The sequence below is a fragment of the Pelobates fuscus genome, chromosome 4 (assembly GCF_036172605.1).
Source record: "Pelobates fuscus isolate aPelFus1 chromosome 4, aPelFus1.pri, whole genome shotgun sequence".
In the NCBI taxonomy this organism is placed as follows: Eukaryota; Metazoa; Chordata; class Amphibia; order Anura; family Pelobatidae; genus Pelobates; species Pelobates fuscus.
The window spans coordinates 374,875,650-374,898,487 of NC_086320.1; the positions used below are offsets into that span (position 1 = coordinate 374,875,650).

At 37.3% G+C, this 22,838-nt stretch overlaps 1 protein-coding gene across 1 annotated transcript in view; it reads left to right on the forward strand.

Moving 5' to 3' along the window:
• The window catches only part of LOC134609201 (vasoactive intestinal polypeptide receptor-like), a 199,478-nt gene that overhangs the window by 170,116 nt on the left and 6,524 nt on the right, over positions 1-22,838 (forward strand). The window contains exons 6-10 of the mRNA XM_063452743.1: positions 8,129-8,261; positions 12,550-12,703; positions 18,007-18,067; positions 19,852-19,918; positions 21,326-21,417. Of these exons, the coding sequence (XP_063308813.1) occupies positions 8,129-8,261; positions 12,550-12,703; positions 18,007-18,067; positions 19,852-19,918; positions 21,326-21,417 (507 nt within the window). The remainder of the gene's footprint in view (positions 1-8,128; positions 8,262-12,549; positions 12,704-18,006; positions 18,068-19,851; positions 19,919-21,325; positions 21,418-22,838) is intronic.

Here is a 22,838-nt window from a genome sequence, read left to right on the forward strand (position 1 = left end):
CTTTCTAAAAATGAGGTGCGTGTTATACGCCTGTGCGTGTTATACGCCGATAAATACGGTACTTTCACGTAAGTTCATATATTCATAATAGGTCTACTTTAAAAATTCTATCCCGGAATACTATGTTTTTGTAAGTATTCATCCAGTTGCTGTTTAAACATCGGTGCAGACACTATTAAACCACCTCCTCAGGCTGAGAATTCCACATCCTTATTGTTCTTATTGTAAAAACCCTTTCCATTGCCTTAGACTAAATCTCCTTTCTTCCACTCTAAATGTGTGATCTCATTTCATACATATAAGTACTGTCTATGAATAGATTTCCGGACAATGGTTTGTACTGGCCCCAGATATTTTTGTTTAGTGTCATCAAACCTCTGTGAGGTGCTGTTTTTCTAAACTTAACAAATGAAATTTGTTAACCTTTCTTCATAGCTAAAATGTTCCATTCCTTTTATTAATTTTGTAGCCCGCCTCCGCACTTTTTCTAGTGCCGTAATATCCTTCTTTAGAAGAGGTGCCCAAAATTAGACAGCTTGCTCAATGTGTGACCTTACCAGTGATTTATAAAGAGACAAAATTTGTGACAACTCTCCAATTTCTTTGAGTTCGAACATTAACCTATTGTGTGATACCATATCAAATGCCTTTGGAAAATCCAAGTAGATCACATGCACTGCAAAACCCTCATCTATTCTTCAACTTATTTATTTGTAGAATGCAATTAAGTTACTTTGGCATAAAATGGTCAAAAGATTTTCCGATGTTATAAAACCATGCTAATTTATTCTAATAACAATGTTGTTCCCAATGAATTCGTGAATATTATCCCTTAATAACCCTTCAAATACTTTCCCAGCCACAGAAGTTAAGCTCACATGTTTATACTTTCCAGGCAAAGATTTGGAACCATGTTTGAATATAGGAGCCACTTCTGTCTTCCTCCAATGCTCTGGCACATTTCCTAAAAGAAAAGAATCCTGAAAGAGTAAAAATAGAGGTTCACTTACTTCCACACTTAGTTAATTAAATACTCAAGGGTGAATACCCCCAGGCCCTGGGGATTTGTTTACATTTTTTTTTTAGTTGCTGTCGCACATTGTCTTGAGTCATCCAATCACAGTTTTTCTGAAAGTTTTTTGCAGCAATCATTTGCATATCTCTTACCACGTGATCCTCTATAATATATATTGAGGAAACAAAAATGTTTAAAATGTCTGCCTTTTCTTGATCTTCATTTACCAACACACCCATCTCTATTTTCAGTGTACCTAGACTTTAATTTTTTTTTTGTTGAAATATTTTTTTTTTCTTTTTAGAAATTTCTGTTTTCGGCTATCACTTTCTCATTTTCTAGTTGAGCCCATCTACTAGCCTTTTTGCAAGCATTATTGGCTTCCTTATATAGAATGTCTCTGATTTGTCTAAATGAAATGCTTTACCCTTTTCTTATTTTTAATTTCTTGGTTTACCTTCCCACTAAGCCCCTTTGGTTTAAATGTGTTTCTTTTATATTTATTACCCAATGGTACATATTGAGAAATGTACCTTTCTAATATTTGTTTGAAGATATTCCATTTATCCTTAGTGGGTTTTTTTCACAGAGGAGTTTATGCCAGTCAATGAGTTGTAAAGTTGCCGTAATTTTATTAAAATCTGCTTTTTTTTTTTAATTATGTGTTTTAGTATACCCCATGTGCAATTATCTCCATATTGTGATCACTAGTTCCCAAGGGCTCCAACATGTTGGTCAAAAGAATTTCTTTATAGTTGGTGTTTGTACCAGTTGTGACATGAATGTGTCATTTAACAGGTTAAAAACCTGGTTCCACTTGATGAGCTACTAGTCCCTCTATCCCAATTCATGTCTGGGTTAATACAATAATGAACATGTTACCATGCAATGGATCAGATTTATATAAAGCAGACTTGGGGGGAAAGCTCTCAGGGTAGGGTAATGTGCAGACACGTATTGTTTATTTCCCATAGTGAAATAAATAAATGTATTTTCCACTTTGAAAAAAAATGTTGCCATACAATTTCTCTTTATACATGTAACATAATAAATATATATTCATGTAATTATATTGTTATATAGTGGTCAAGCATGTGCTATAAAAAATATTTAATAATAAATCACAAGATGAATGTTTAATTGGTTTCTAAACCTGAGAGGGCATTATTTTACCTACAGGCTCCCAATCATTCTGTTTTCAGCGGGATAGTCACGATTTTGGGGTCCTGTCTCTTCATCTCAGGTTTGTTCCCTGTTGTCCCCAAAAAGCATAGTGTGAGCGCATTGTAAGACACACTAGCGCTAATCTACGTTCTGCCTAGGTGGGCCAGTCTGAGTGATTGGCAGGCAGCCCAGCATTAATTTACGCAACACTGACATGCCAGTAATTTGAGTGGACCCACCCTATTCCACATGGACATGCCCCTTTGGGATGGGCCGGTAATGAAATTTGCATAACTGGTCCACCTTTCTTTACCTTCACACCAGTGTCCCGATTTACAGGACGCCAATGTTGGGGGCTATGAGCTAGTGTTGAGTTTGGTGTTAACAATTGCTGTTGGTGTTAAGGCTAGTATTGTAAATGTTTTACTGTCACTTTGTGATAGTGTTAGGATTAAAGTTAAAGGAGCACTATAGGATCAGGAACACAAACATGTATTCCTGACCCTATAGGGTTAAAACCACCATCTAGCCACCCTGGTCCACTCATGCCTCCCTAAATATAGTAAATCTTAGTTGTATTCAAGTCTTCAGCTGCATGCTTTGTGCCTGTTTCCTTTAGATCTGCCCACTGATGCTGACATCAGCAGAAATGGTAGCCTGATCCAATCACAATGCTTCCCCATCGGATTGGCTGAGACTGACAAAGAGGCAGATCAGGGACAGAGCCAGCACAATTCAAACACAGCCTCGCCAATCAGCATCTCCTAATAGAGATGAATTGAATTAATGAATCTTTGTGAGGAAAGTTCAGTGTCTGCATGCAGAAGGAGGAGATACTGAATGTTTGGATGCATTTTAAGCAGCCATGACCCAGGAAGGATCTTTAATAGTGATGTCCCGAACAGTTCGCCGGGAACCGTTCGCCGGCGAACATAGCGTGTTCGCGGTTGCGAACACGCGCGATGTTCGGTCCGCCCCCTATTCGTCATGGAGGTGGGAGGGTCTGGGAGGGAGGGTCTGCTGCTGATTGGCTGGAATATGTCTGCTGACTGTGAGGTACAGGGTCAAAGTTTACTCAATGATGACGAATAGGGGGCGGATCGAACATCGCGCGTGTTCGCGACCGCGAACACGCTATGTTCGCGACCGCGAGCACGCTATGTTCACGACCGCGAGCACGCTATGTTCGCCGGCGAACGGTTCCTGGCGAACTGTTAGGGACATCACTAATCTCTAACAGCCATCTGAGGAGTGGCCAGTGAAGTTATTACTAGGCTGCAATGTAAACACTGCATTTTCTCTGAAAAGACAGTGTTTGCAGCAAAAAAACTGAAGGTAATGATTCTACTCACCAGAACAAATTCAATAAGCTGTAGTTGTTCTGGTGACTATAGTGTCACTTTAAGGGTTTTTATTGTGTTTGTTAGTTAGTGTTAGTGGGAATATCAGAGTGATATCATGGTATATACGTGTATGTACACACATTGTTTGCCCAAGAGTAGTGGGAGTTACACTTCTAGATGGAAGCTGCTATTTGCTCGGGATATATGCAGATGTACATCTGTGGAACAGGTAATATGATAAACAATGAGTACAAGTGCTGATGCCCACTCCTCTGATAGTTTAGTGTATTCTATTCCTTGTAGTAAGCCATGTATGCTGTGTATAAATCTTCTCCTTAACAGATATATACAGAGATTGCTGAGGATGAAGAATTTTCGTTTCAGCAGTAAAAGTGTTCATTAGGCTCAAGCAGTATGCAAAGATTGCCCACCGGCGGGCACAGACCATGAATTTTATAGAAAGTGGCAGTCAATTCAAAATACGACTGCCAACTCAAAGCTGTCATTTGGTCTTACTGTTTAGTGGAGCCATAAAAACAAAAAAACAAGATTGATATGTTCTCTGCCTCCCTGTATATACCAAATTAATTTGCAAATTGATTGAAAAATTGCCATAATAAACAAGCAAGCTCTTTATGTTTTAATTACTTTATATTGCTGATCAGACTATTATATATAAATTATTATGGTATTTGTTTAATTGCAATTTTCGTCATAGACTGGTAGCATGACATTGACATGTTTTCAAGATGAGATCCGGATGACAAATCAACGCACTCGCTCATAAATATTCCAGATCAGTAATGGTTATCTCAAGAAGTAGGTTTATTTCACTAGCTGGTTTACTGTTTAAATGAGGCCATCAGAATATTGAGCATCGGAAATGCAAATTAAAATTGTCACCTTTGTCAAAAAGACTCAAAGAAAAGAAAATACAGCACCGCACCATGTCCTCAATGTCATCAGTGACATTTTGTAGTGGCCATTTTTCCGGTGGGAATTTTTGCAGCAAGATTGTGAAAGGATACCTTCATGTAAGGTAGATCTGTAGTGACAATCACAATAGACTGTGCAAGAATCAGGTAACATGAGTTGGCACAGAGAACAAGGATAGTAAGCTATCAGTAACGGGACATTCCCAAATGATATCATTGCTGCCCTGGCAAAATTTGTCCTAAAGTTTTCTATAAGTTAATTTCTAGGGTGACCTGAAGTAGTTATTGGAAATGTATTTTACAACAAGTAAATTATTTACACCGTGATTTCTGAGCACATTGGATTTTGCAGAGTTTGCGATAGTTAATGAATAGCAATTCCTCCATTGATGTCTAATTCCCATTCAGGAAGCAGAGTAAACCATTGTCCGCCCAATTGTTATGGTTTAAAGACACATGAGGTTTGAATGTTGCAATCTTAATGATACATAATATAAATAAACACAATTTATTTTATCAAATTGTTTATTTAATAACTTCAATAATACACTTCGGAGAATGGCCGTGAACCTTTATTGCGGATTTTACAATTCCGATTCAACATCAACAACCATAATAATAATAATAATAATAATAATAATAATAACCATAACTTTAAACCAAACCAACATTTTAACCATGCACACTTTCCAAGGCTCCACCCCCCCAAAGCCAGGAGCCATAAATATATCTTAAACCAAATACACCCTGCTGTGATGACCAGGAGGGTGACTTAAATCCCATAATAAGGTCACAACATTCCTAATTGAAGGGAGGGTGGGTGGGAGCAGCGGCTTAAATATTTAAAACAGCCAACCTTCAGATATGTCTGACACAAGCTGAGGTAAATAATTTTGGCTCTTTCATATTTATTCTCCCGAATTTCCCTCCACTGTGAACCTCGCGCTGCGAACTACCAATCAGGGCTACATCAAACCCATGAGGCTGCTCCTTATTCAGTCTGCGTGCCTGACATTACTAAAAGTAATATTCAGGGCCAGACTGGGAATGAAAAGCATCCCTTGAAACAAATTCTATACCAGGCCCTGGGGAGATAGCGCAGCTAAGCGGACAAGGGCACATGTAGGAGTGTGGGGATAGATGCATGGGATTGGTTGTGAAGAATCTGTGGGTGTGATTATGTTCTGGGTAAGACAGTGTGGGGGAGGTCTCACCTCAGTGCCACTTGGGATTCGGGCCAGCAAACAGCTTCCCTCCCGCCCACCCTATACTATATTTTGTCGCAGCTAGCCGGGGGTATGTCCTTGCCAATTGAGTTTGAGGTTACGTTTAAGTAGATGGAATGAGATGAACAAGTCTTTTAAGGTCTCAAACCTCCCCTGCTCTAAAGGTTTAACTTTAGGTTGCCTGAGGTCTCGTGCCCATCGAGCGTGGATAAGGTCGGCTGATGGCAGGCATTGGAAGGATTTTTATGACGAGGGGGGAGGTGAGAGGGAGTGGTGATTAGGAACCACTCCATGTTTTTATTGGCAAGGACGGTTGGGTCACTGTATAACACTATGGGTGGAGTTATATATGTATATATGTTAATTTATGCTTATTTATGTCTAATGTTTTGGTTACAGAAAAGAAGAGATTTAATAAATAAAGTTATGGATGTGTTATGCAGTAATTTAGTTGTGATAATAAATGCTGTGGCCTGTTTCATCCATACTAAGTGGTCTGTCGTTATTGGGGGGTTTAATGGGGTTTAGATTTTGTTCTAGGCTGCATCGCGATTCCCCACTACGTACATACAAGCCCCATAATGCATTGCGCCAGCATAGTGTGTAGATATGAAAGCGGAGAAAAACCCTGAAAACTGTCACTCAAACATGAGAGAAAGCACTCATCAGGCTTCAAAATAAACAAAAGAGCGGATTTATTGTAAGCAGACATGCATTTGCATATAATCAATGTTTCAGTCCAACTACCTTGACATATTAAGGAAAGTTTCATAACTGGACTGAAATTGTGAATGTATGTGATTGCACAGCAGTAAAAAAATGATGTTATTTTTCTTATTTTGAAGTAACAAGAGTGTGCTCTTCACGTTGGCTGACAACTGGATGATCTCAGTCAACGCCAATTTAATTCCCATAGGAAAGCATTGGGAGGCTATTGCGCATGTGTGACAAAACGCTGCGCTTCATCGCACCAATCAGCATCTCCTCATAGAGATGCATTGCATCAATCAATGCATCTCTATGGGGAGCGTTCAGCGCCTCCATGCAGAGCGTGGAGATGCTCAACATAGGTGCTGCACACTGTGCAGCACTGGACCAGGAAGCAGCTCTAGTGGCCGCCTGAGTGACTGTCACTAGAGATGTTCCTAGGCAGTAATGTAAACACTGCCTTTTCCTCCCTTTCTGCCGGTCACCCTGTAATTGCGCCGTGCCACCTCCGGGCTGGTGCACCTAAGGTGGCCACGCACCGGCCCAATAGTATGCCAGCCCACCAGGAAATTTCCCAGTATCACGGTGGGCCAGTCCGGCCCTGGTAATATTGCTGTAAAGCTCTGTTATGCACAAAAATGAACCAACCAAAAGAGATCTTCTAGAAATCAGAGACATAGGATAAAATGATAACTCTGGATCTAAATAGTGACTGAGTATTTTAAATTGGGACGTTTGGGGGTGTAGTAAAGTAAGATTTTGCATTTTGAATATCAGAAAAAAACAGGATACCAGGATGAGTGTACCAAATACAGACTATTTTGACTTTTGGGGAAACGGATGTAAATGTCTTAGGATATGATCATAATTTGTCAGATTTTTTGTTTTGTGTATTTGAGATTTTAAAATTAACACCATTCCAATATTGCTGTTTCCACCATGAAAGACTGTCAGACTGCTATAGGTAAAGAATATTGCAGGTGATAGTCACCCTAATGGGACAATGTACGCACTATACCCATTAAATCGCAATTAAGTGGTTATGGTGCCTAGTTTTCTCTGGAACGGTCCCTCTATTCAGTGTAAAACCATTATAGTGGTTTAACACTAAATAATGGTCCCTAGCCCCCATTGCCTTGCCCCTACTGGAAATATATCTTAGGCAGACATTACACATTTCCTTTTAGCCATACCAGTAATAGACACTGTGATAGTCTGAAAGTGGTCACCTGACATTCTCAGCCAATCACAGTCACCCACTGCTCCTCAGGCAAATGCTTCCTCATTAGCACAAACAGCACAGAGGGGATGGGGCTATAGTTTAGCATTAAAAGTAAATGTATATGGGGAGGGGGATGCACAACCAAAACATGCATTTTTTCAGTGCTGTAAAGACCACAATGTATTCAAAATATAGATTAAGGAACAGTGCACACACAATAAACATAGATTTAATGTTTACAAGGCTACTTAATATCAACCGTATTAGCAAACATATATGGGGATTCAGTTACACCATGTAGCCATATCATGTTAAGTTTACTACTAACACTACAACCACTTCAATGAGACAAAGCAGTTACATTGCCTACAGCATCCCTTGGAATATTATCTCCTGTGCCTGGTATCTGTAACTAGGGATCTGATTCACTGATCTGAGTGATTCCAATAAACAACAAGTGACCGTGTTCATATTAAAGATCAATAACTGTAATGCACTTCCATTTACTCCAACAGAAAACTTCACTGTACGCGCAATTACATTCACATGCACCTCTTCATGTCGTTCATTATGAGAGCTATTGCAGTATTTATCAAAGATGTAATTCTCTATGAAAGTGGGGAATCTGATCACTGCAATGACGGTTCGGTAAGTAAAATCTTGTTACAATTCATTTTCATTTTGTATATTGTTAGAAAACAAACCTTGGGATTCACGTTAATAATTTCACTTTGAAGTTTTATTTATTTTATTTTAATAAAATGTTTACCTTGCAACATAGTCTGCACCTGCCTAATGTCTTTCATTTCCAAAATCGGTCTTTATTATTTGCCGTGCATTTTGTTCCTTACCTTCAGACGCGTTTCGCAAGTGAATCAGAGGGAATTAGACCTGTACCGTGACGTTTTAGCAGTCGATGCATTTTTAACATATTGTTTAAATGTGTCTGTATCACATCTTTCCCTTCCTTCTCTGAAACATAGCAGCAGAAAAACACACAGACGTGTTCTCACTTTTATAGCTACATCAATCCTTTTTGCTGGTTTCTATTTATTTAGGTTATTTTTGTTTTGTTTTTACTGCTAAGGCAATTAATAATGCTGAGTTAGAAATGAAATCATTTTTGAATTCCCTTGGTATATGCCCTGGGCATTTCATGTATATTTGATTTTCAAATCTCTCCATTCTCAAATACAATACTTGTTTGCTTTATTGAAGCAAGGGGGAGGTTTGTAAGAAAAATGGTAGAAATTGGACACACACTTCTTTATTGAGATGTATGTGTCTCCTGAATTGCTTAATTTCTGGTCTAATGGTTTTGTTTTTAATGTGTTAACTCTACACATAAGAGTATTAAACATTTACAGATTCATTAAATGAAGCATTAAAAGCATTCTGAAGATTCTATTAACAAATTGCAGCACATAACTCCCGTGGCACTATATGCAAACATTGACAGAGAATAATTACTTTAACAGAGTTCCAACAGTAATACACACTGGTAAATTAAGGTAAATTACCGTAAAATCCAACTGGCAAGCTGTGCCCCCACCCCACATTCTAAGGAATCAAAACATTTTAGGATAGTTTGATATCTTAGCTGGGGTGACGATTCCTGCCTCCACAACTGCTTAGTGAGAGCCAGAATCTCTTTAGGAGATAAGACTGGTGGTTAAGGGTTTAAAGTGGCTTACCATAAGCACTACAGTGTTCACTGATCACTATGAAGCTCACAGGGTTTATATTGATCAGTAAACGCTGTAGTAGTTAGCGTAATTGGAGCATTTCTTTAAAATTCTTCGCTCTTTTGTGAATGGTACTGCAGTAGAAGTACACAGCTATAACATTGCAGTTGCCGTCAAAGGTAAAAGAAATGCACATATTCCTTCTTTAAGCTGCACTGGCCATCGCTGTAATTTCATGACATTATTTAACACACGTAGAAATCTGTTTCTTTACAATTGAGATGGGTAACATGAGTAAAAGCTTAGAATGTTTTCATTCTGACATCTCCTAAAGACTATAGTACATTCCCCAGGCGTGGGTGTAATGGGCATCTGATACTGGTTCACTGTGAAAATTGGGGAAGTTTGCATTAACAGTCCATCTGAAACCACACACCATCTGTCTATTAGAACCATTTAAAGGGGTCTTGTTAATTTACTGGTTTAAAACCATTGAATCGAACCCAAAATACTTTTGCATCAATAATTGCCATTTTCTATATTCTACAAAAAAAGCTATTTTTTTTTACGTAATAATGTTTCAAAAATAATCTAATGCAATTTAAGAAAATGTTCTAGCCTAGTGGATGATCAAAATATGTAGATAACATGACAGATGCCCTTTAACTGGTGAGGCTGTATTTTGGTATTCCAGGCTCGTCAATCTAATAATTATTTGGAAAAAGATGAAATGTGAAAGATTCACGTTTAGCCAAGATGTTTAGCACTTAACGTGAATCACTCCAAAGATATCCAAGCTGTGAGTCATGTTAAATCTTTAATGTGATTTATTAGTAAAGATTGGCACAAATAAATATCCAACCATATGTTCACTAGGCACAGTGTAAACAAACGCTAAATTAATCTATGTACTAAATATATGTTGCATATTAAACGTACAGTACAAAGTATATAACTTTATTATGAATCATTTCTTTGTGATAGGCAGTTGTGCTCAGAAATTAAGGGGTACCTAAACATGGTAGAAGAGCTAAAATACTTAAAAAATATTCTCTTCTAAATAAAGCTGTTTTTGATGACTTATACATTTAAAATATAATCTTGCTACATGTGATCTTAACTACTGAGTGTATTTGTAATAAAGATAAAACATGTTCTTCTGCAATATAACAGCCTGTTTCAGCAGATGTTAATCTGGTAGATCCCACACTGAAGGTACTAGTGTTTGTTTAAAAGGTCAGGCCCGTCACTTTTTATTTGTATTGATATTTACGCTATGTGAGCAGCCCTCAACACAAACCCGTCTTATCTCTCAACTACTTATTAGATCACATTTATTATATTACAACCAACGAGACATTGTCACTACTTTGTATCTAATGGATATACATGCTAGATAAAGCTTCATAACCAGACTCCGTAACCGATAATTAATTATTACATATAATCCCGGATTTTAATATATACCGTAAGCCTAGCAAAATGTGTTACAGTTCACCAACGCCATTTATCTGACGCATTCACTGGCAGTCTGATACCGTATAACGTGTGCTATTGCTAATTTGCGAAAGGAATTTACACAGTGACACAGACAGAGCTGTGAGTGTCCGGAACTTTTAAAAGTCAATAAGCTACATCCATTTTTCACAGACGCTTTTGTGACACTCTTTTTATGGACTTCTCATTATGACTTTGACAATCATTTTACTATCAGAAAACCCTTCATCACGAGGCATTTAAAGGATTAAAGATAATCACTGACAATCGTTTTTCCCCAGCTCTTTTTGCACTCCTGTTTTGGATATATTTTATTTTCATAGTTTTAAACTAGCTAAATCCTTTTTAAATGAAAAAAAGAAATACTGTATGGATTAAAAATGGGAATGTTACAAATAATTAATGTAATCATCTGCTCAAAATGAGAAACTAGAGAAAGGTCTCCATCACTCATGTAAAAAAAAAAAACTAAAATGACCTTTTAAGGAAAAAAATGTAAGGAAGTTTCACTGAAATGTGAAAATACGCAGTAGAAAAGATAAAATAATCCATTGAAGAAGAAATGGGACCTCTCATCAATCTCTTGTTAAAAGTGAATTTCCCATGTGATGACCACATGCTTCTAAACGATGCACATTTCATGTCTGTTCTTGTAATGCAAGTTACAGACTTCTGTCTATATTTTCTAATTACAGTATAAGTCCCTGCCACTCATGTATATTCCAGACAGCCATTATGTTCCGTGTCATGTACCTCTCTTAACTATTTTATCATATATTTCACTATCAATAAAACATGAAGAACGTTTTATCCATTGAGAATGGACTTCAGATGTTATGTTGACTCTTTTAATGCATTTGCTTGTGTTGACAATGTAAGGAATCCTAGGAGGCCTCTTCAAAGCAGTGGAGATTGAATGATTGCTATCATCATATCTTCAAACAGCAGACTTTGCAGAAGTTTCAATATTCTATACTAAAGGCAGTGCCACATTTTAGCTATAAGAAATGCATATATGTGGATTAAGATACTTGATCGTAGAGTTCTGTTTACTTCTTGTTTCACAATTTATCTGTCATGGAGGTTAAGCCAAAAGTGCTAAAATTGAAGGACAAAGTCTAGATCGAAGGTGTCCAGCTCTAGCTTTTCTTTGTTGTTGAACTAACTGGAGACCCAAGATTGGACACAACTGCTGTAGACTTTGGGCACCTATTTTGGCCACCGTAGTTTTGTATTGGTACAGTGAATTTTTTTGAGAATGCCAAACCCACCAGTAGATAGCTTTATCCTGTAAAAAAATGATAAAGCAATAGGTGAAATTCAAAAGTTCAAAACTTCATTAGAGTTTGTGAGCCAAATCCTACTTGGATGTGCTAATCCTTCTTTTTCGGAGATGTCTCAGAGTGAAATTTAACCTTTCCATTTAATAATCCTTTTTGCTGTTGAGCATTTACAGAACAAGGAAAATATCCTTAGCTATAGCATAGATACATTATGATATAATATTCTGTTGGAAATACTGCTTTAAACTGTTTTATAGAAAGAATATTTGGCATGACAGTTCAGTTTTAAAGTTACTTGTCAGATAGTGAATTTTGCTTTTATCAAAAGAAGAACAAGGTTAAATGCAGGTTGCACATGACTAATTTTGGGTCCTCAAACCTTAGGTTGAAACAATAAGCCATTGGAAACTTGGTGCCGATAAATTATAAAATATTAGACTAACGGAACTTGCTCCTTTTCTTGTTTTGTAGATTGGGTGTAAAGCTTCAATGGTGTTTTTTCAGTACTGCATTATGGCCAACTTCTTCTGGCTCCTCGTAGAAGGTCTCTATCTTCACACCCTGCTGGTCATTTCTTTCTTTTCTGAAAGGAAGTATTTTTGGTGGTATATCATGATCGGCTGGGGTAAGTGCATGCATTGTTCGCATTTATTTGTTCATTTAAACTCATCAAAGCTCAATTAAATATGCAATTTTCTATATTTTTATATGTTAAAATGTTTCTCAAATACCACCAAAATCAAGAGGGCAGGGGAGTAAGAATATGAGGGTGATGCTAAAGCAAAATGTAAAAAAAAACATGTTTTAAATAAAGAAATGTGACAATGTATTTATTGGGCAACCTATCGTTGATCTCTCCTATTATCACATGGTTACATGTTATGATTAAAATGGCCTAATGAAAATTTGATTGAAGCAACACATGGCATGGTTTTATAATTATTTCAATGAAGAGAATAGCTATTCACATGATACATGTGTCAAATACCAGATTATATTATTTTATGGTAAAATTATTAGATCCAGCGGGGCAAATGGCCCAGCTCTCTTCAAATGAAAGACAAACTTTTGTTTCTGTTTGAGTAATATTGTGTGTGCAAATTAGGGACATTTTCATGCATTATACATAGGCAGAACAGATGTGAGCTATTGGGAAATATTCATTAATTTTGGCCTTTAAGACCCAGAATGCTTTTTACAGCCAATGATAATTTCACTTTTTAATTCTGTATTTGTAGCAAAACACTTTCAGAATTTTTTTTATACCACTAACAGATTAATGAGAATTACTTTTACAAGTAAAACCTCCATTTATATTCAAGACCTGATGTCCATTTTTTTGTGCCCAGGGCCCCTCATCCTATGTGTGTCGGCTTATTTATGCACATAGTGTTGCATGTGAAATATACAGAGCTATGGGGGAAATGTAGAAATGTAAATGACACATAATAATAAAAAAAAAATTACGAAATTGCTACCCTGTTGATATTTTTAATGCGTGATTTGTATAATAATAAACTGATATCTTTATGAACATGTTTACCATTTAGCTTAACTGCTGCATCTCATTTAGTAATTAAATAAAATTTAAATAAAATATATAAAAGTAATTAAAAGTATAAAACTTTTTGTCTGAATAACTTTAGGTATTTTAGATCAGGTAAACTATACAGCTGTCGGCAGATGGGTGTTTGAATAGAAGCTGTATAATCTCACTATGTACAGTAGATACTTATGGAAATGTCTCATGATCTGAGCAGTACTGAGGGGGTGGTGAAATTCATCATGGTCTGAACAGTAACGAGGGGAGGAGGTGGTCTTACTTGGACTCAGCTGATTTGCTTAATGCATATATTTAATTAACTAGGTGCATAGGTACTACTGGTTAACATGTAAAGTCACTCCACTGACCTGAAAAAGCGGAAATCCTGAGGGCACGTGTAGATTATAGGTGCAAAATTGGATCCGCCTTTCTTATCACTCTTATTACTGGAGGTATAATAGACCATACTATCATATTCTCTGTTTTTGTTGCGATGCAGTGGCTTGGCTTTCCCAAAGTTCAAAATGGTAATCTGGACATGGACCCCGTGCTCACTGTGCCTAGACGGGTATCAGTTATACCTCGCTGCCGAGGCACAAAGAAGGACAAAACGATTGTCCAGGGTTGCCGTATCTCTCGTGCAGAGAGAGAACTTGCAGGAATTTCCATTCTGGACTGCCCTTATGGTGGAATTAGTCTGATATGCCTCGGAATTGGTTCTCTCTGTAATAGCCCAAGTGAGCAAAAACAATTTTGAGTCCTGAGCCGGGATTTACCAAAGGGCAAGCTACAGAGTTTACTCTAAGTTTTTGTCAGTTCTCAGAGTTCTCATATTCTCTGTTTTTGTTGCAACAGTAGACCCATGTACAAGAGGTTGCTTGTGTGTAGGTAGCGGTTATTGTGTGGTGCGACCCATTATATCCCCCAATCCATTCCCTTCCCCCAATCAAAACTAAGAAACGTATATGTGGTATAAAAAGGCCACAGCTTTTATTTATAAATTAACAAGCATATTTATATAAACCAACCATAAATCATTTTTAGGTGTAAGTATGATTTAACTCAAACTCGTCCTTGCCAACCGTACCATCATCCCACCGGGGCATCTGCCCTCCCCCCTCGTCCAAGATACCTGGCCTTCACCTTGGCCTTCCAATTCCACATGCCAACCCCTGGCCACCTTTCCTGACATGGAGGGCACGCCCAAATACCCAAACATTTTCCGAGGTTAGGGGCGGGACCCGTCCCAGCATCCTTCTTCCACTGTACTCCTTTTCCCAATTGGTTCGGCAAGGACCATACCCGCCGGCTGTGACAAGAAAAGAAATTAATAACACACAAAGATAACAACACAAAACAGAAAAGGGAGGGAGGGAGGGAAATTGTTACCTCACCGTTAGATTTAAGATGGCTGAGGTAAGGGGACAAAATGTCCATTATTTATATGACCCCACCCTACTCCTTTACCTAAATGACACCCCCATTTGTTACACCCACACCCACCACACCCACACATGCCTCCTATCCAGCTAGCTTTCAGCCCGCCTCCTCTGGGCCTGAATATCTGGTGTATTTACTGTTGGACTCTGCTAGAGTAAATGTTAAAGCAAACAAAGGGAAATTAATGTGTTGTATTGATATTACATTGCAAGGTGGAACATAAGACCAGAGGCTTCATCTGGATATATTTTATGACCTCTCCCACATATATTAATATAAACATTTTCCAAAACCCGACTCTCATTAATGCCCTATGTCCAATCCTAATACGTAATTTTCTCTATGAAGTTTGATGTTTTATGACACAAAGTCTTTGAATGATATCAGAGTATTATATTAAATATTATATTATATTAAATTATAATATTAAACCTGCACCTATTGTATTAAAGGAACACTATGTGTCATTAATACAAACATGTATTCCGAACACTATATCTCCCTAGCCACCATTTTATTTAATTTTCAGCCCCCGCGCATGCAGGGGTCTTTGTGCGATTATATTATTAAAATAAAATAGTTTTACTCTGCACTTTCATGGCAGCACCTCTAGTGGCTGTCATATTGGCAGTCACTAGAGGCAAGTAACACTGCAAAGAAAACATTGATCTTCTTGGAGGACGTGGGGGGGCACAGTACAGCCCTGAAATGCACACATGCCCTACAGCCCTGAAATGCACACACACACACTGAAGCCCCTAGCCACATATAGTATGCAAAAAAACAGACTACTTTATACACAAACTACAACACAAATAATCTCCTATACACAAATGCAGTCTCACAAGCAATCTCCAAACACATACACCACCACAGGGAGCATCCACACATACGCACAACACACTTTAACATCCTGTTCCACTTTTGTTCTCTGGTATCCCACTATTGAGGACAACAGAGACAAATCACTAGCAAATGCAGCGCATGTTTACGTTGCAAAAAAAACAAACAAAAAAATAGGACATTTGTTCCACCCCAGAGCACTGGATGCTATGGAGGGGCATCACACTAACAAACGCGCTTCCTTTCTTGCCCCGCCCCTCATAGTGGGCTGCTCTGCCTTTAATTGCCCAGGCTGAATATTTGTCCCACTCTGGCCCTGTCGTAAAGGCCCTCCTTAATTTACCTATCAAAGGTGGGCTGGGTGCACATGGCCAGCATATATCTTTATGTGCAGGCTGTTGGCAATGAGTATCTCTCTCTGTTTCTGTAGTGGAAGAAGCTTGCTTCCATTCGAACTTGGTAGACCTGACCTAGTTAAGACCTTCTCGATATTTACTACACAATAGAATGTCTTTCTCTGACAAAATATCTCTATACATATCATTTTACACTGTACAAAAATACATACATGGATTCTTTAGGCTGGAAGTGACCCTTTTTTCTAATGCAACCAAAAGTCTGAAAATTAATTAGTAGAAATAATATGTAAATAAAACCACAATATTTTGTGGTTTTCTGCAAATCTGAATCAGGAAGTAGCTTTGAATTCTCAGCCAATCACCGTTGTCACCTTGTTTTCACTTGTAACTTGTGTAGTGCGTATACAATAAACCCAAGTCCAGCAGTTGCAGGAAACGGCCTATCTCGGGAAGCTATGGGAGAGTTTGTACAAGTATACTATGACTTCAACTGCATGCACATATCTTCACCTTAAGCTATCACTGAACAAGGCCCTGGGGAGATAGCGCAGCTAAGCGGACAAGGGCACATGTAGGAGTGTGGGGATAGATGCATGGGATTGGTTGGAATGAGTCTGGGGGTGTGATTATGTTCTGTGTAAGACAGTGTGGGGGAGGTCTTACCTCAGTGCCACTTGGGATTCGGGCCAGCAAACAGCTTCCCTCCCGCCCACCCTATAGTATATTTCGTCGCAGCTAGCCGGGGGTATGTCCTTGCCAATTGAGTTTGAGGTTACGTTTAAGTATATGGAATGAGATGAACAAGTTTTTAAGGTCTCAAACCTCCCCTGCTCCAAAGGTTTAGGTTGCCTGAGGTCTCGTGCCCATCGAGCGTGGATAAGGTCGGCTGATGGCAGGCATTGGAAGGATTTTTTATGTCGAGGGGGGAGGTGAGAGGGAGTGGTGATTAGGAACCACTCCATGTTTTTATTGGCAAGGACGGTTGGGTCACTGTATAACACTATGGGTGGAGTTATATATGTATATATGTTAATTTATGCTTATTTATGTCTAATGTTTTGGTTACAGAAAAGAAGAGATTTAATAAATAAAGTTATGGATGTGTTATGCAGTAATTTATTTGTGATAATAAATGCTGTGGCCTGTTTCATCCATACTAAGTGGTCTGTCGTTATTGGGGGGTTGAATGGGGTTAGTTTTTGTTCTAGGCTGCATCGCGATTCCCCACTACGTACATACATGGGTCTAGCATGCAGCTATGAATATTATTAGTGAACAGCAGCAAATATAATGCAAAAAAATGCTGAGAGACAGTGACAGATAGACAGCTGGGAGACATGGACAGATAGACAGCTGGGACACAGTGACAGATAGACAGCTAGACAGTGACAGATTGCGTGATAGCAAATGGAAGGAGCATAAGTGGAGCTTGCGATGTCCCTTTAAAAAGTACATATAATTATTTTTGCTTTCTAGATACGTGGTGAAAATAATGTCTGCCTCTAGATGAACAAAGAGTTTAATTTGAATATTTGTGGCACTGTAATGAGATGTATTCCTACAGAACCGAATATATATATTCAGACAGAAGTTTTGTACATTCTCTTTATCCGTACTGAATAGATATCATTATTTTATTTTGCTCTTCATGCGGTAGTCTTACGAGATATTTAATGTTTAATAATGTTGTTTATATCAAATTGGTTTTACCATTATAATCTTACAGTGTTCTTTCAACAATAGGCGCTCCAACTGTGTTTACCTTGGCTTGGACTATTACCAGAATTCATTATGACAATACCGGGTAAGAATATCTGTTAACATAATAATGCAATAATATCTATTTAAGGACTTGATTTAATATTTTTGGATTGGTCTTTCTGAATGGTTTAATATTTTGGATAGATCTTTCCAAATTATTTAATACTTTGGATCGGTCTTTCCGAATGATTTAATATTTTTGAATAGGTCTTTCCAAATGTTTTAATATTTTTGGATTGGTCTTTCCGAATGATTTAATATGTTTGGATAGGTCTTTCTGAATGGTTTAATATTTTGGATAGATCTTTCCGAATGATTTAATATTTTGGTAGGTCTTTCCGAATTATTTAATATTTTGAATAGATCTTTCCAAATGATTTAATGTTTTTGGATCGGTCTTTCCGAATTATTTGATATTTTTGGATCTGACTTTCCGAATGATTTAATATTTTGGATCGGTCTTTCCGAATGATTTAATATTTTGGATCGGTCTTTCCGAATGATTTAATATTTTTGAATCGGTCTTTCCGAATGATTTAATATTTTGGATCGGTCTTTCCAAATGATTTAATGTTTTTGGATCGGTCTTTCCGAATTATTTGATATTTTTGGATCTGACTTTCCGAATGATTTAATATTTTGGATCGGTCTTTCCGAATGATTTAATATTTTGGATCGGTCTTTCCGAATGATTTAATATTTTTGAATCGGTCTTCCCGAATGATTTAATATTTTGGATCGGTCTTTCCGAATGATTTAATATTTTTGAATCAGTCTTTCCGAATGATTTCATATTTTGGATCGATCTTTCCAAATGATTTAATATTTTTGGATCGGTCTTTCCGAATGATTTAATATTTTTGGATCTGACTTTCCGAATGATTTAATATTTTTGGATCTGACTTTCCGAATGATTTAATATTTTTGGATCTGACTTTCCGAATGATTTAATATTTTTGGATCGGTCTTTCCAAATGATTTAATATTTTTGGATCGGTCTTTCCAAATGATTTGATATTTTGGGATCAATCTTTCCAAATGATTTAATATTTTTGGATCGGTCTTTCTGAATGATTTAATATTTTTGGATCTGTCTTTCCGAGTGATTTCATATATTTGGATCAGTCTTTCCAAATGATTTAATATTTTTGGATATGTTTTTCAATGATTTGCAGGGTTATTTACTAAAGTGAGAATTCAAAGTAAATTCAAAGATAATTAAATTTAAGGCCAGCCAAAGTAGCCAAACTGAAAGCATAGCTGACTTAGAAAATGTTTCAATTTTGGCTATTTTGACCTTATATTTGCAATTCACTTTGAATTTAGCTTGAATTCTCACTGAAGTGAATAACCCTGTTTATATTTTTGGATAAACATTTAAAATGTTTTTATTTTCTTATATTTAAATATCAAAAATATTTCATATATAAAAAATATATTAATATACCAAAAATATCAAAATATTCAATTTTTTTTAAAGAAAAATATTAAATCAATGTAGAAGTTTGAATCATTTCTGAATGCAAAACGCACAGGCATGTGCACATACACACATGCATTAACACCCCAGTGGCTAACCAACCTCATTCTCACCCCCCAAGACCCCTCAAAAATGTGTATCCTTCCTGTTTGGCTGTGCTGGTCAGACATTCATAGTTTATTGCCAGGCAAGTCACACTTCCATTTAACCAGGCCAGTAACATTCTGACATCACCTGCAGCTCAAGAAAAAAAAATCCATGAACTACTTAAAACGTGTTAAGAGATACAAATGTTCACAATTTAATATGTTTGTGCTTACTGAGTGTATGTGTGATTTTTTTTTCAGGTGTTGGGACATCATTTCTTCGCACTACTGGTGGATTATTAGAGCTCCTATTTTGGTTTCAATTTCGGTAAAGTATTTTTGATTATTTGGTTATAAGACAAAAGTAGTGTTTGGACAACTTCACTGATCAAGGTACTGTTGGGATACAACTTCTATCCCCTTCACCAAGCAAATAGCTGAAGGTGATGGCAGCTGTAGCTCAACAACATCTAGAACACAATTTCTCAACCTTGAGGTTCTTCTGAATAGGCCGGGGTTATGTCCGGGCCTGTTTATTTTCTAAAGTTTACTGAACTTTGCTGACCATGTGGACATTAGGAGTTTTTGTTGAGTAAAAACATTTAAAATAGGATTATTTGACTCTACATATACTTTGCTAGCAATATCTGGCTACAAAAAGGTTGAGAAACATTGATCTAGATAGCCATAAAGATTCTGCATTAACAGACTCAACATTAGATAAGAAATCTGATAATGTTGACTTTGTATGTGATGAACAATCAGAATGATAGTTAAACCAAATTCCATAGAAAATTTAGAATAATTAGCATTCAATCTTATGAATCAGTTCTACTTAGGATACATAATCAGACTTAACACTAGGGAGTTGACTATAGAAACACTATTGTAGATTATACACCATGCGGCGAGCTTCTATGTAAAATTAACCACTTAACGCAACAAACATGTTCATTACCAAGACTCTTCATAATTATTAAAAAAAAATGTATTGAATATTTAATTTTACATACGTAGGCTTTTAGATCATGTACATAAAACTGTAAAGGAAATGTTGAAGCAGATATTGATGATACAGTAATTATGGAATGTATCATATCATATCTCATGTTGATTTAATAAATAGAGAACAATTTTAAATTTAGGTTATCTCTGATATTTAAAAAAATGTTGTCAGCAAAATATTTTTTTTCATATTGTACAAAAGATAAATACATACATAACATTTTAAGTATTTATTCAATTATGACATAAAGCATTTTTGTTATGTTTGGGTGTTCATGCATGGTTTAGAAAGCTGGCTTTGTTGTTTATAAATCCGACGGGTTCTTTGTGACATCATGGAACGTTAGCATTTCACTTAATATACCTTTGGTACTGCCTAATTAACAGTTCTTGATAGTACAGAACGCTTGCTGCCTTGTCGTCTGTCCATGGTCGGCCACTGCTCCGTCATGCTTAGCTGTGCTCTATGGGTTTGACATCATCATACTTGTGATGTATAACACAAAATCCCAAGCAGGCTGATGTCAGACCCAAGATGGCTGTCATCCTGTCTCACTATCCAAAGCATGATTTATTGCCAACGGGCAGGAAAAACAGGAGAGTAAAAGATAAGTTAGGTTTGCTCTAATTGCAATGTTTTGGTTTTTTTTTGTTGGTCGTATTTAGATTTTTGAAACTTTTTCTATGTTTCTTTTTCAGTTATATTTCTTTTGTTTCATTTCTTTCTTAGGTAAATGGTATTCTGTTTGTTTGCATCATACGGATTTTGGTTCAAAAATTGCACTCTCCAGATGTCGGAAGGAATGAAAACAGCCAATATACGTAGGTGTTATCATGTTAATTTATGTAAATGGCATTTCATATGGCCAAGTTAGGAAATCTACACCTCCTTCCACACTTATGTTAAGGGTATCCCACCAAACCAAATAAATGACACACGAAACAAGGCCAATAAGAACGGCGGGAGAGAGACAATCACTCAATGCTCTCCACACTGAACACTAGGAGATAACCACAGGAGTTGCCACAGTTAAGACCTTACCCCTTTCCACAGAGGTGGAGAGCCACATACACCAATAGGTTACCTGACATGGAAACTTCATTGGGGCATTAAATACCCTCACTATCCATCCTTATATCTACCCTTATCTCTACATTCACACACAAATCCCTTCCCCTTTCAACAAGGTGCCTACCTCAACCATACATACCCTAAATATAGGAAAATGAGAATCTGACTCGCACAGACACCTGAGAGCAACCCATGCCCACAACAACGGTTACGTACTAAACAGATGTACTGGGCACAGCTATGATATTTACGCAAATTCGCAGATGTTGTTATAAACATACTAGAAAAAGCAAATTGTATGAGTAACAATGACACGAGACTGATATTACAAATAAGAATGTACACGTTTTATGTACTGATGTAGGTTTTCTAAAGCCTGCGTACCTCACAAAGTTAACTGCTGTCTTTCAATAAAAAAAGATTTACAAAAAAAAAATTAAGGGCATCCCCTGGCATTTGATATGGCAAAGTTTAGAAATCTACTCCCCCTTCCACACTTATATTAAGGGCATCCCCTGGCATTTAATATGGGGAGGTTAAAGGCCTTATACTAGTGGTTCCCTTAGTGGTTCCCAAACCAGCCATCATGCCCCCTCTACCAGTCCAGGGTTTAGAGATTACCAAGTGTGTTCTAAAAACAAAGTAGACACAACTGGGTAATCTCTAAATCCTGGAATGGTGGGGGGGGGGAGAGGGGCATGAGGACAGGTTTGGGAACTACAGCATTATACTATCAATGCCTTTATCACACTTTGTTTCATATTAACCTACCCTAACACCCCTCCTCCACTGCCATGGAGTATGGGGACAGCAGGGATCATTAAGCATGGTTAATTGGGAAATCTTGTATGTTTTATTAACTCCCATCCAACAAGTCACATGATATGGAATACATATCCTGTAGAGGAGTAAATGAAATGGCCCTCCCCCACTAAATATATTAACCAGCACAGTTAACCTATACCTGGGGTGTGGATATGGAAGGGGAAGCCATTTTATGTTCCGTCCCTGCCCACCCACCCCCCCTACCACCACCACCACCTTGGTTAGCAGCAGGTTTCCTGAATGATCACATTTTTTTATTTTATTACTATTTCCTAATATTTTGCCTGCTGACATTGTACATTAATTGAATTCAGGACTTCAGGATCATGTGAATGCTAACGTTAAG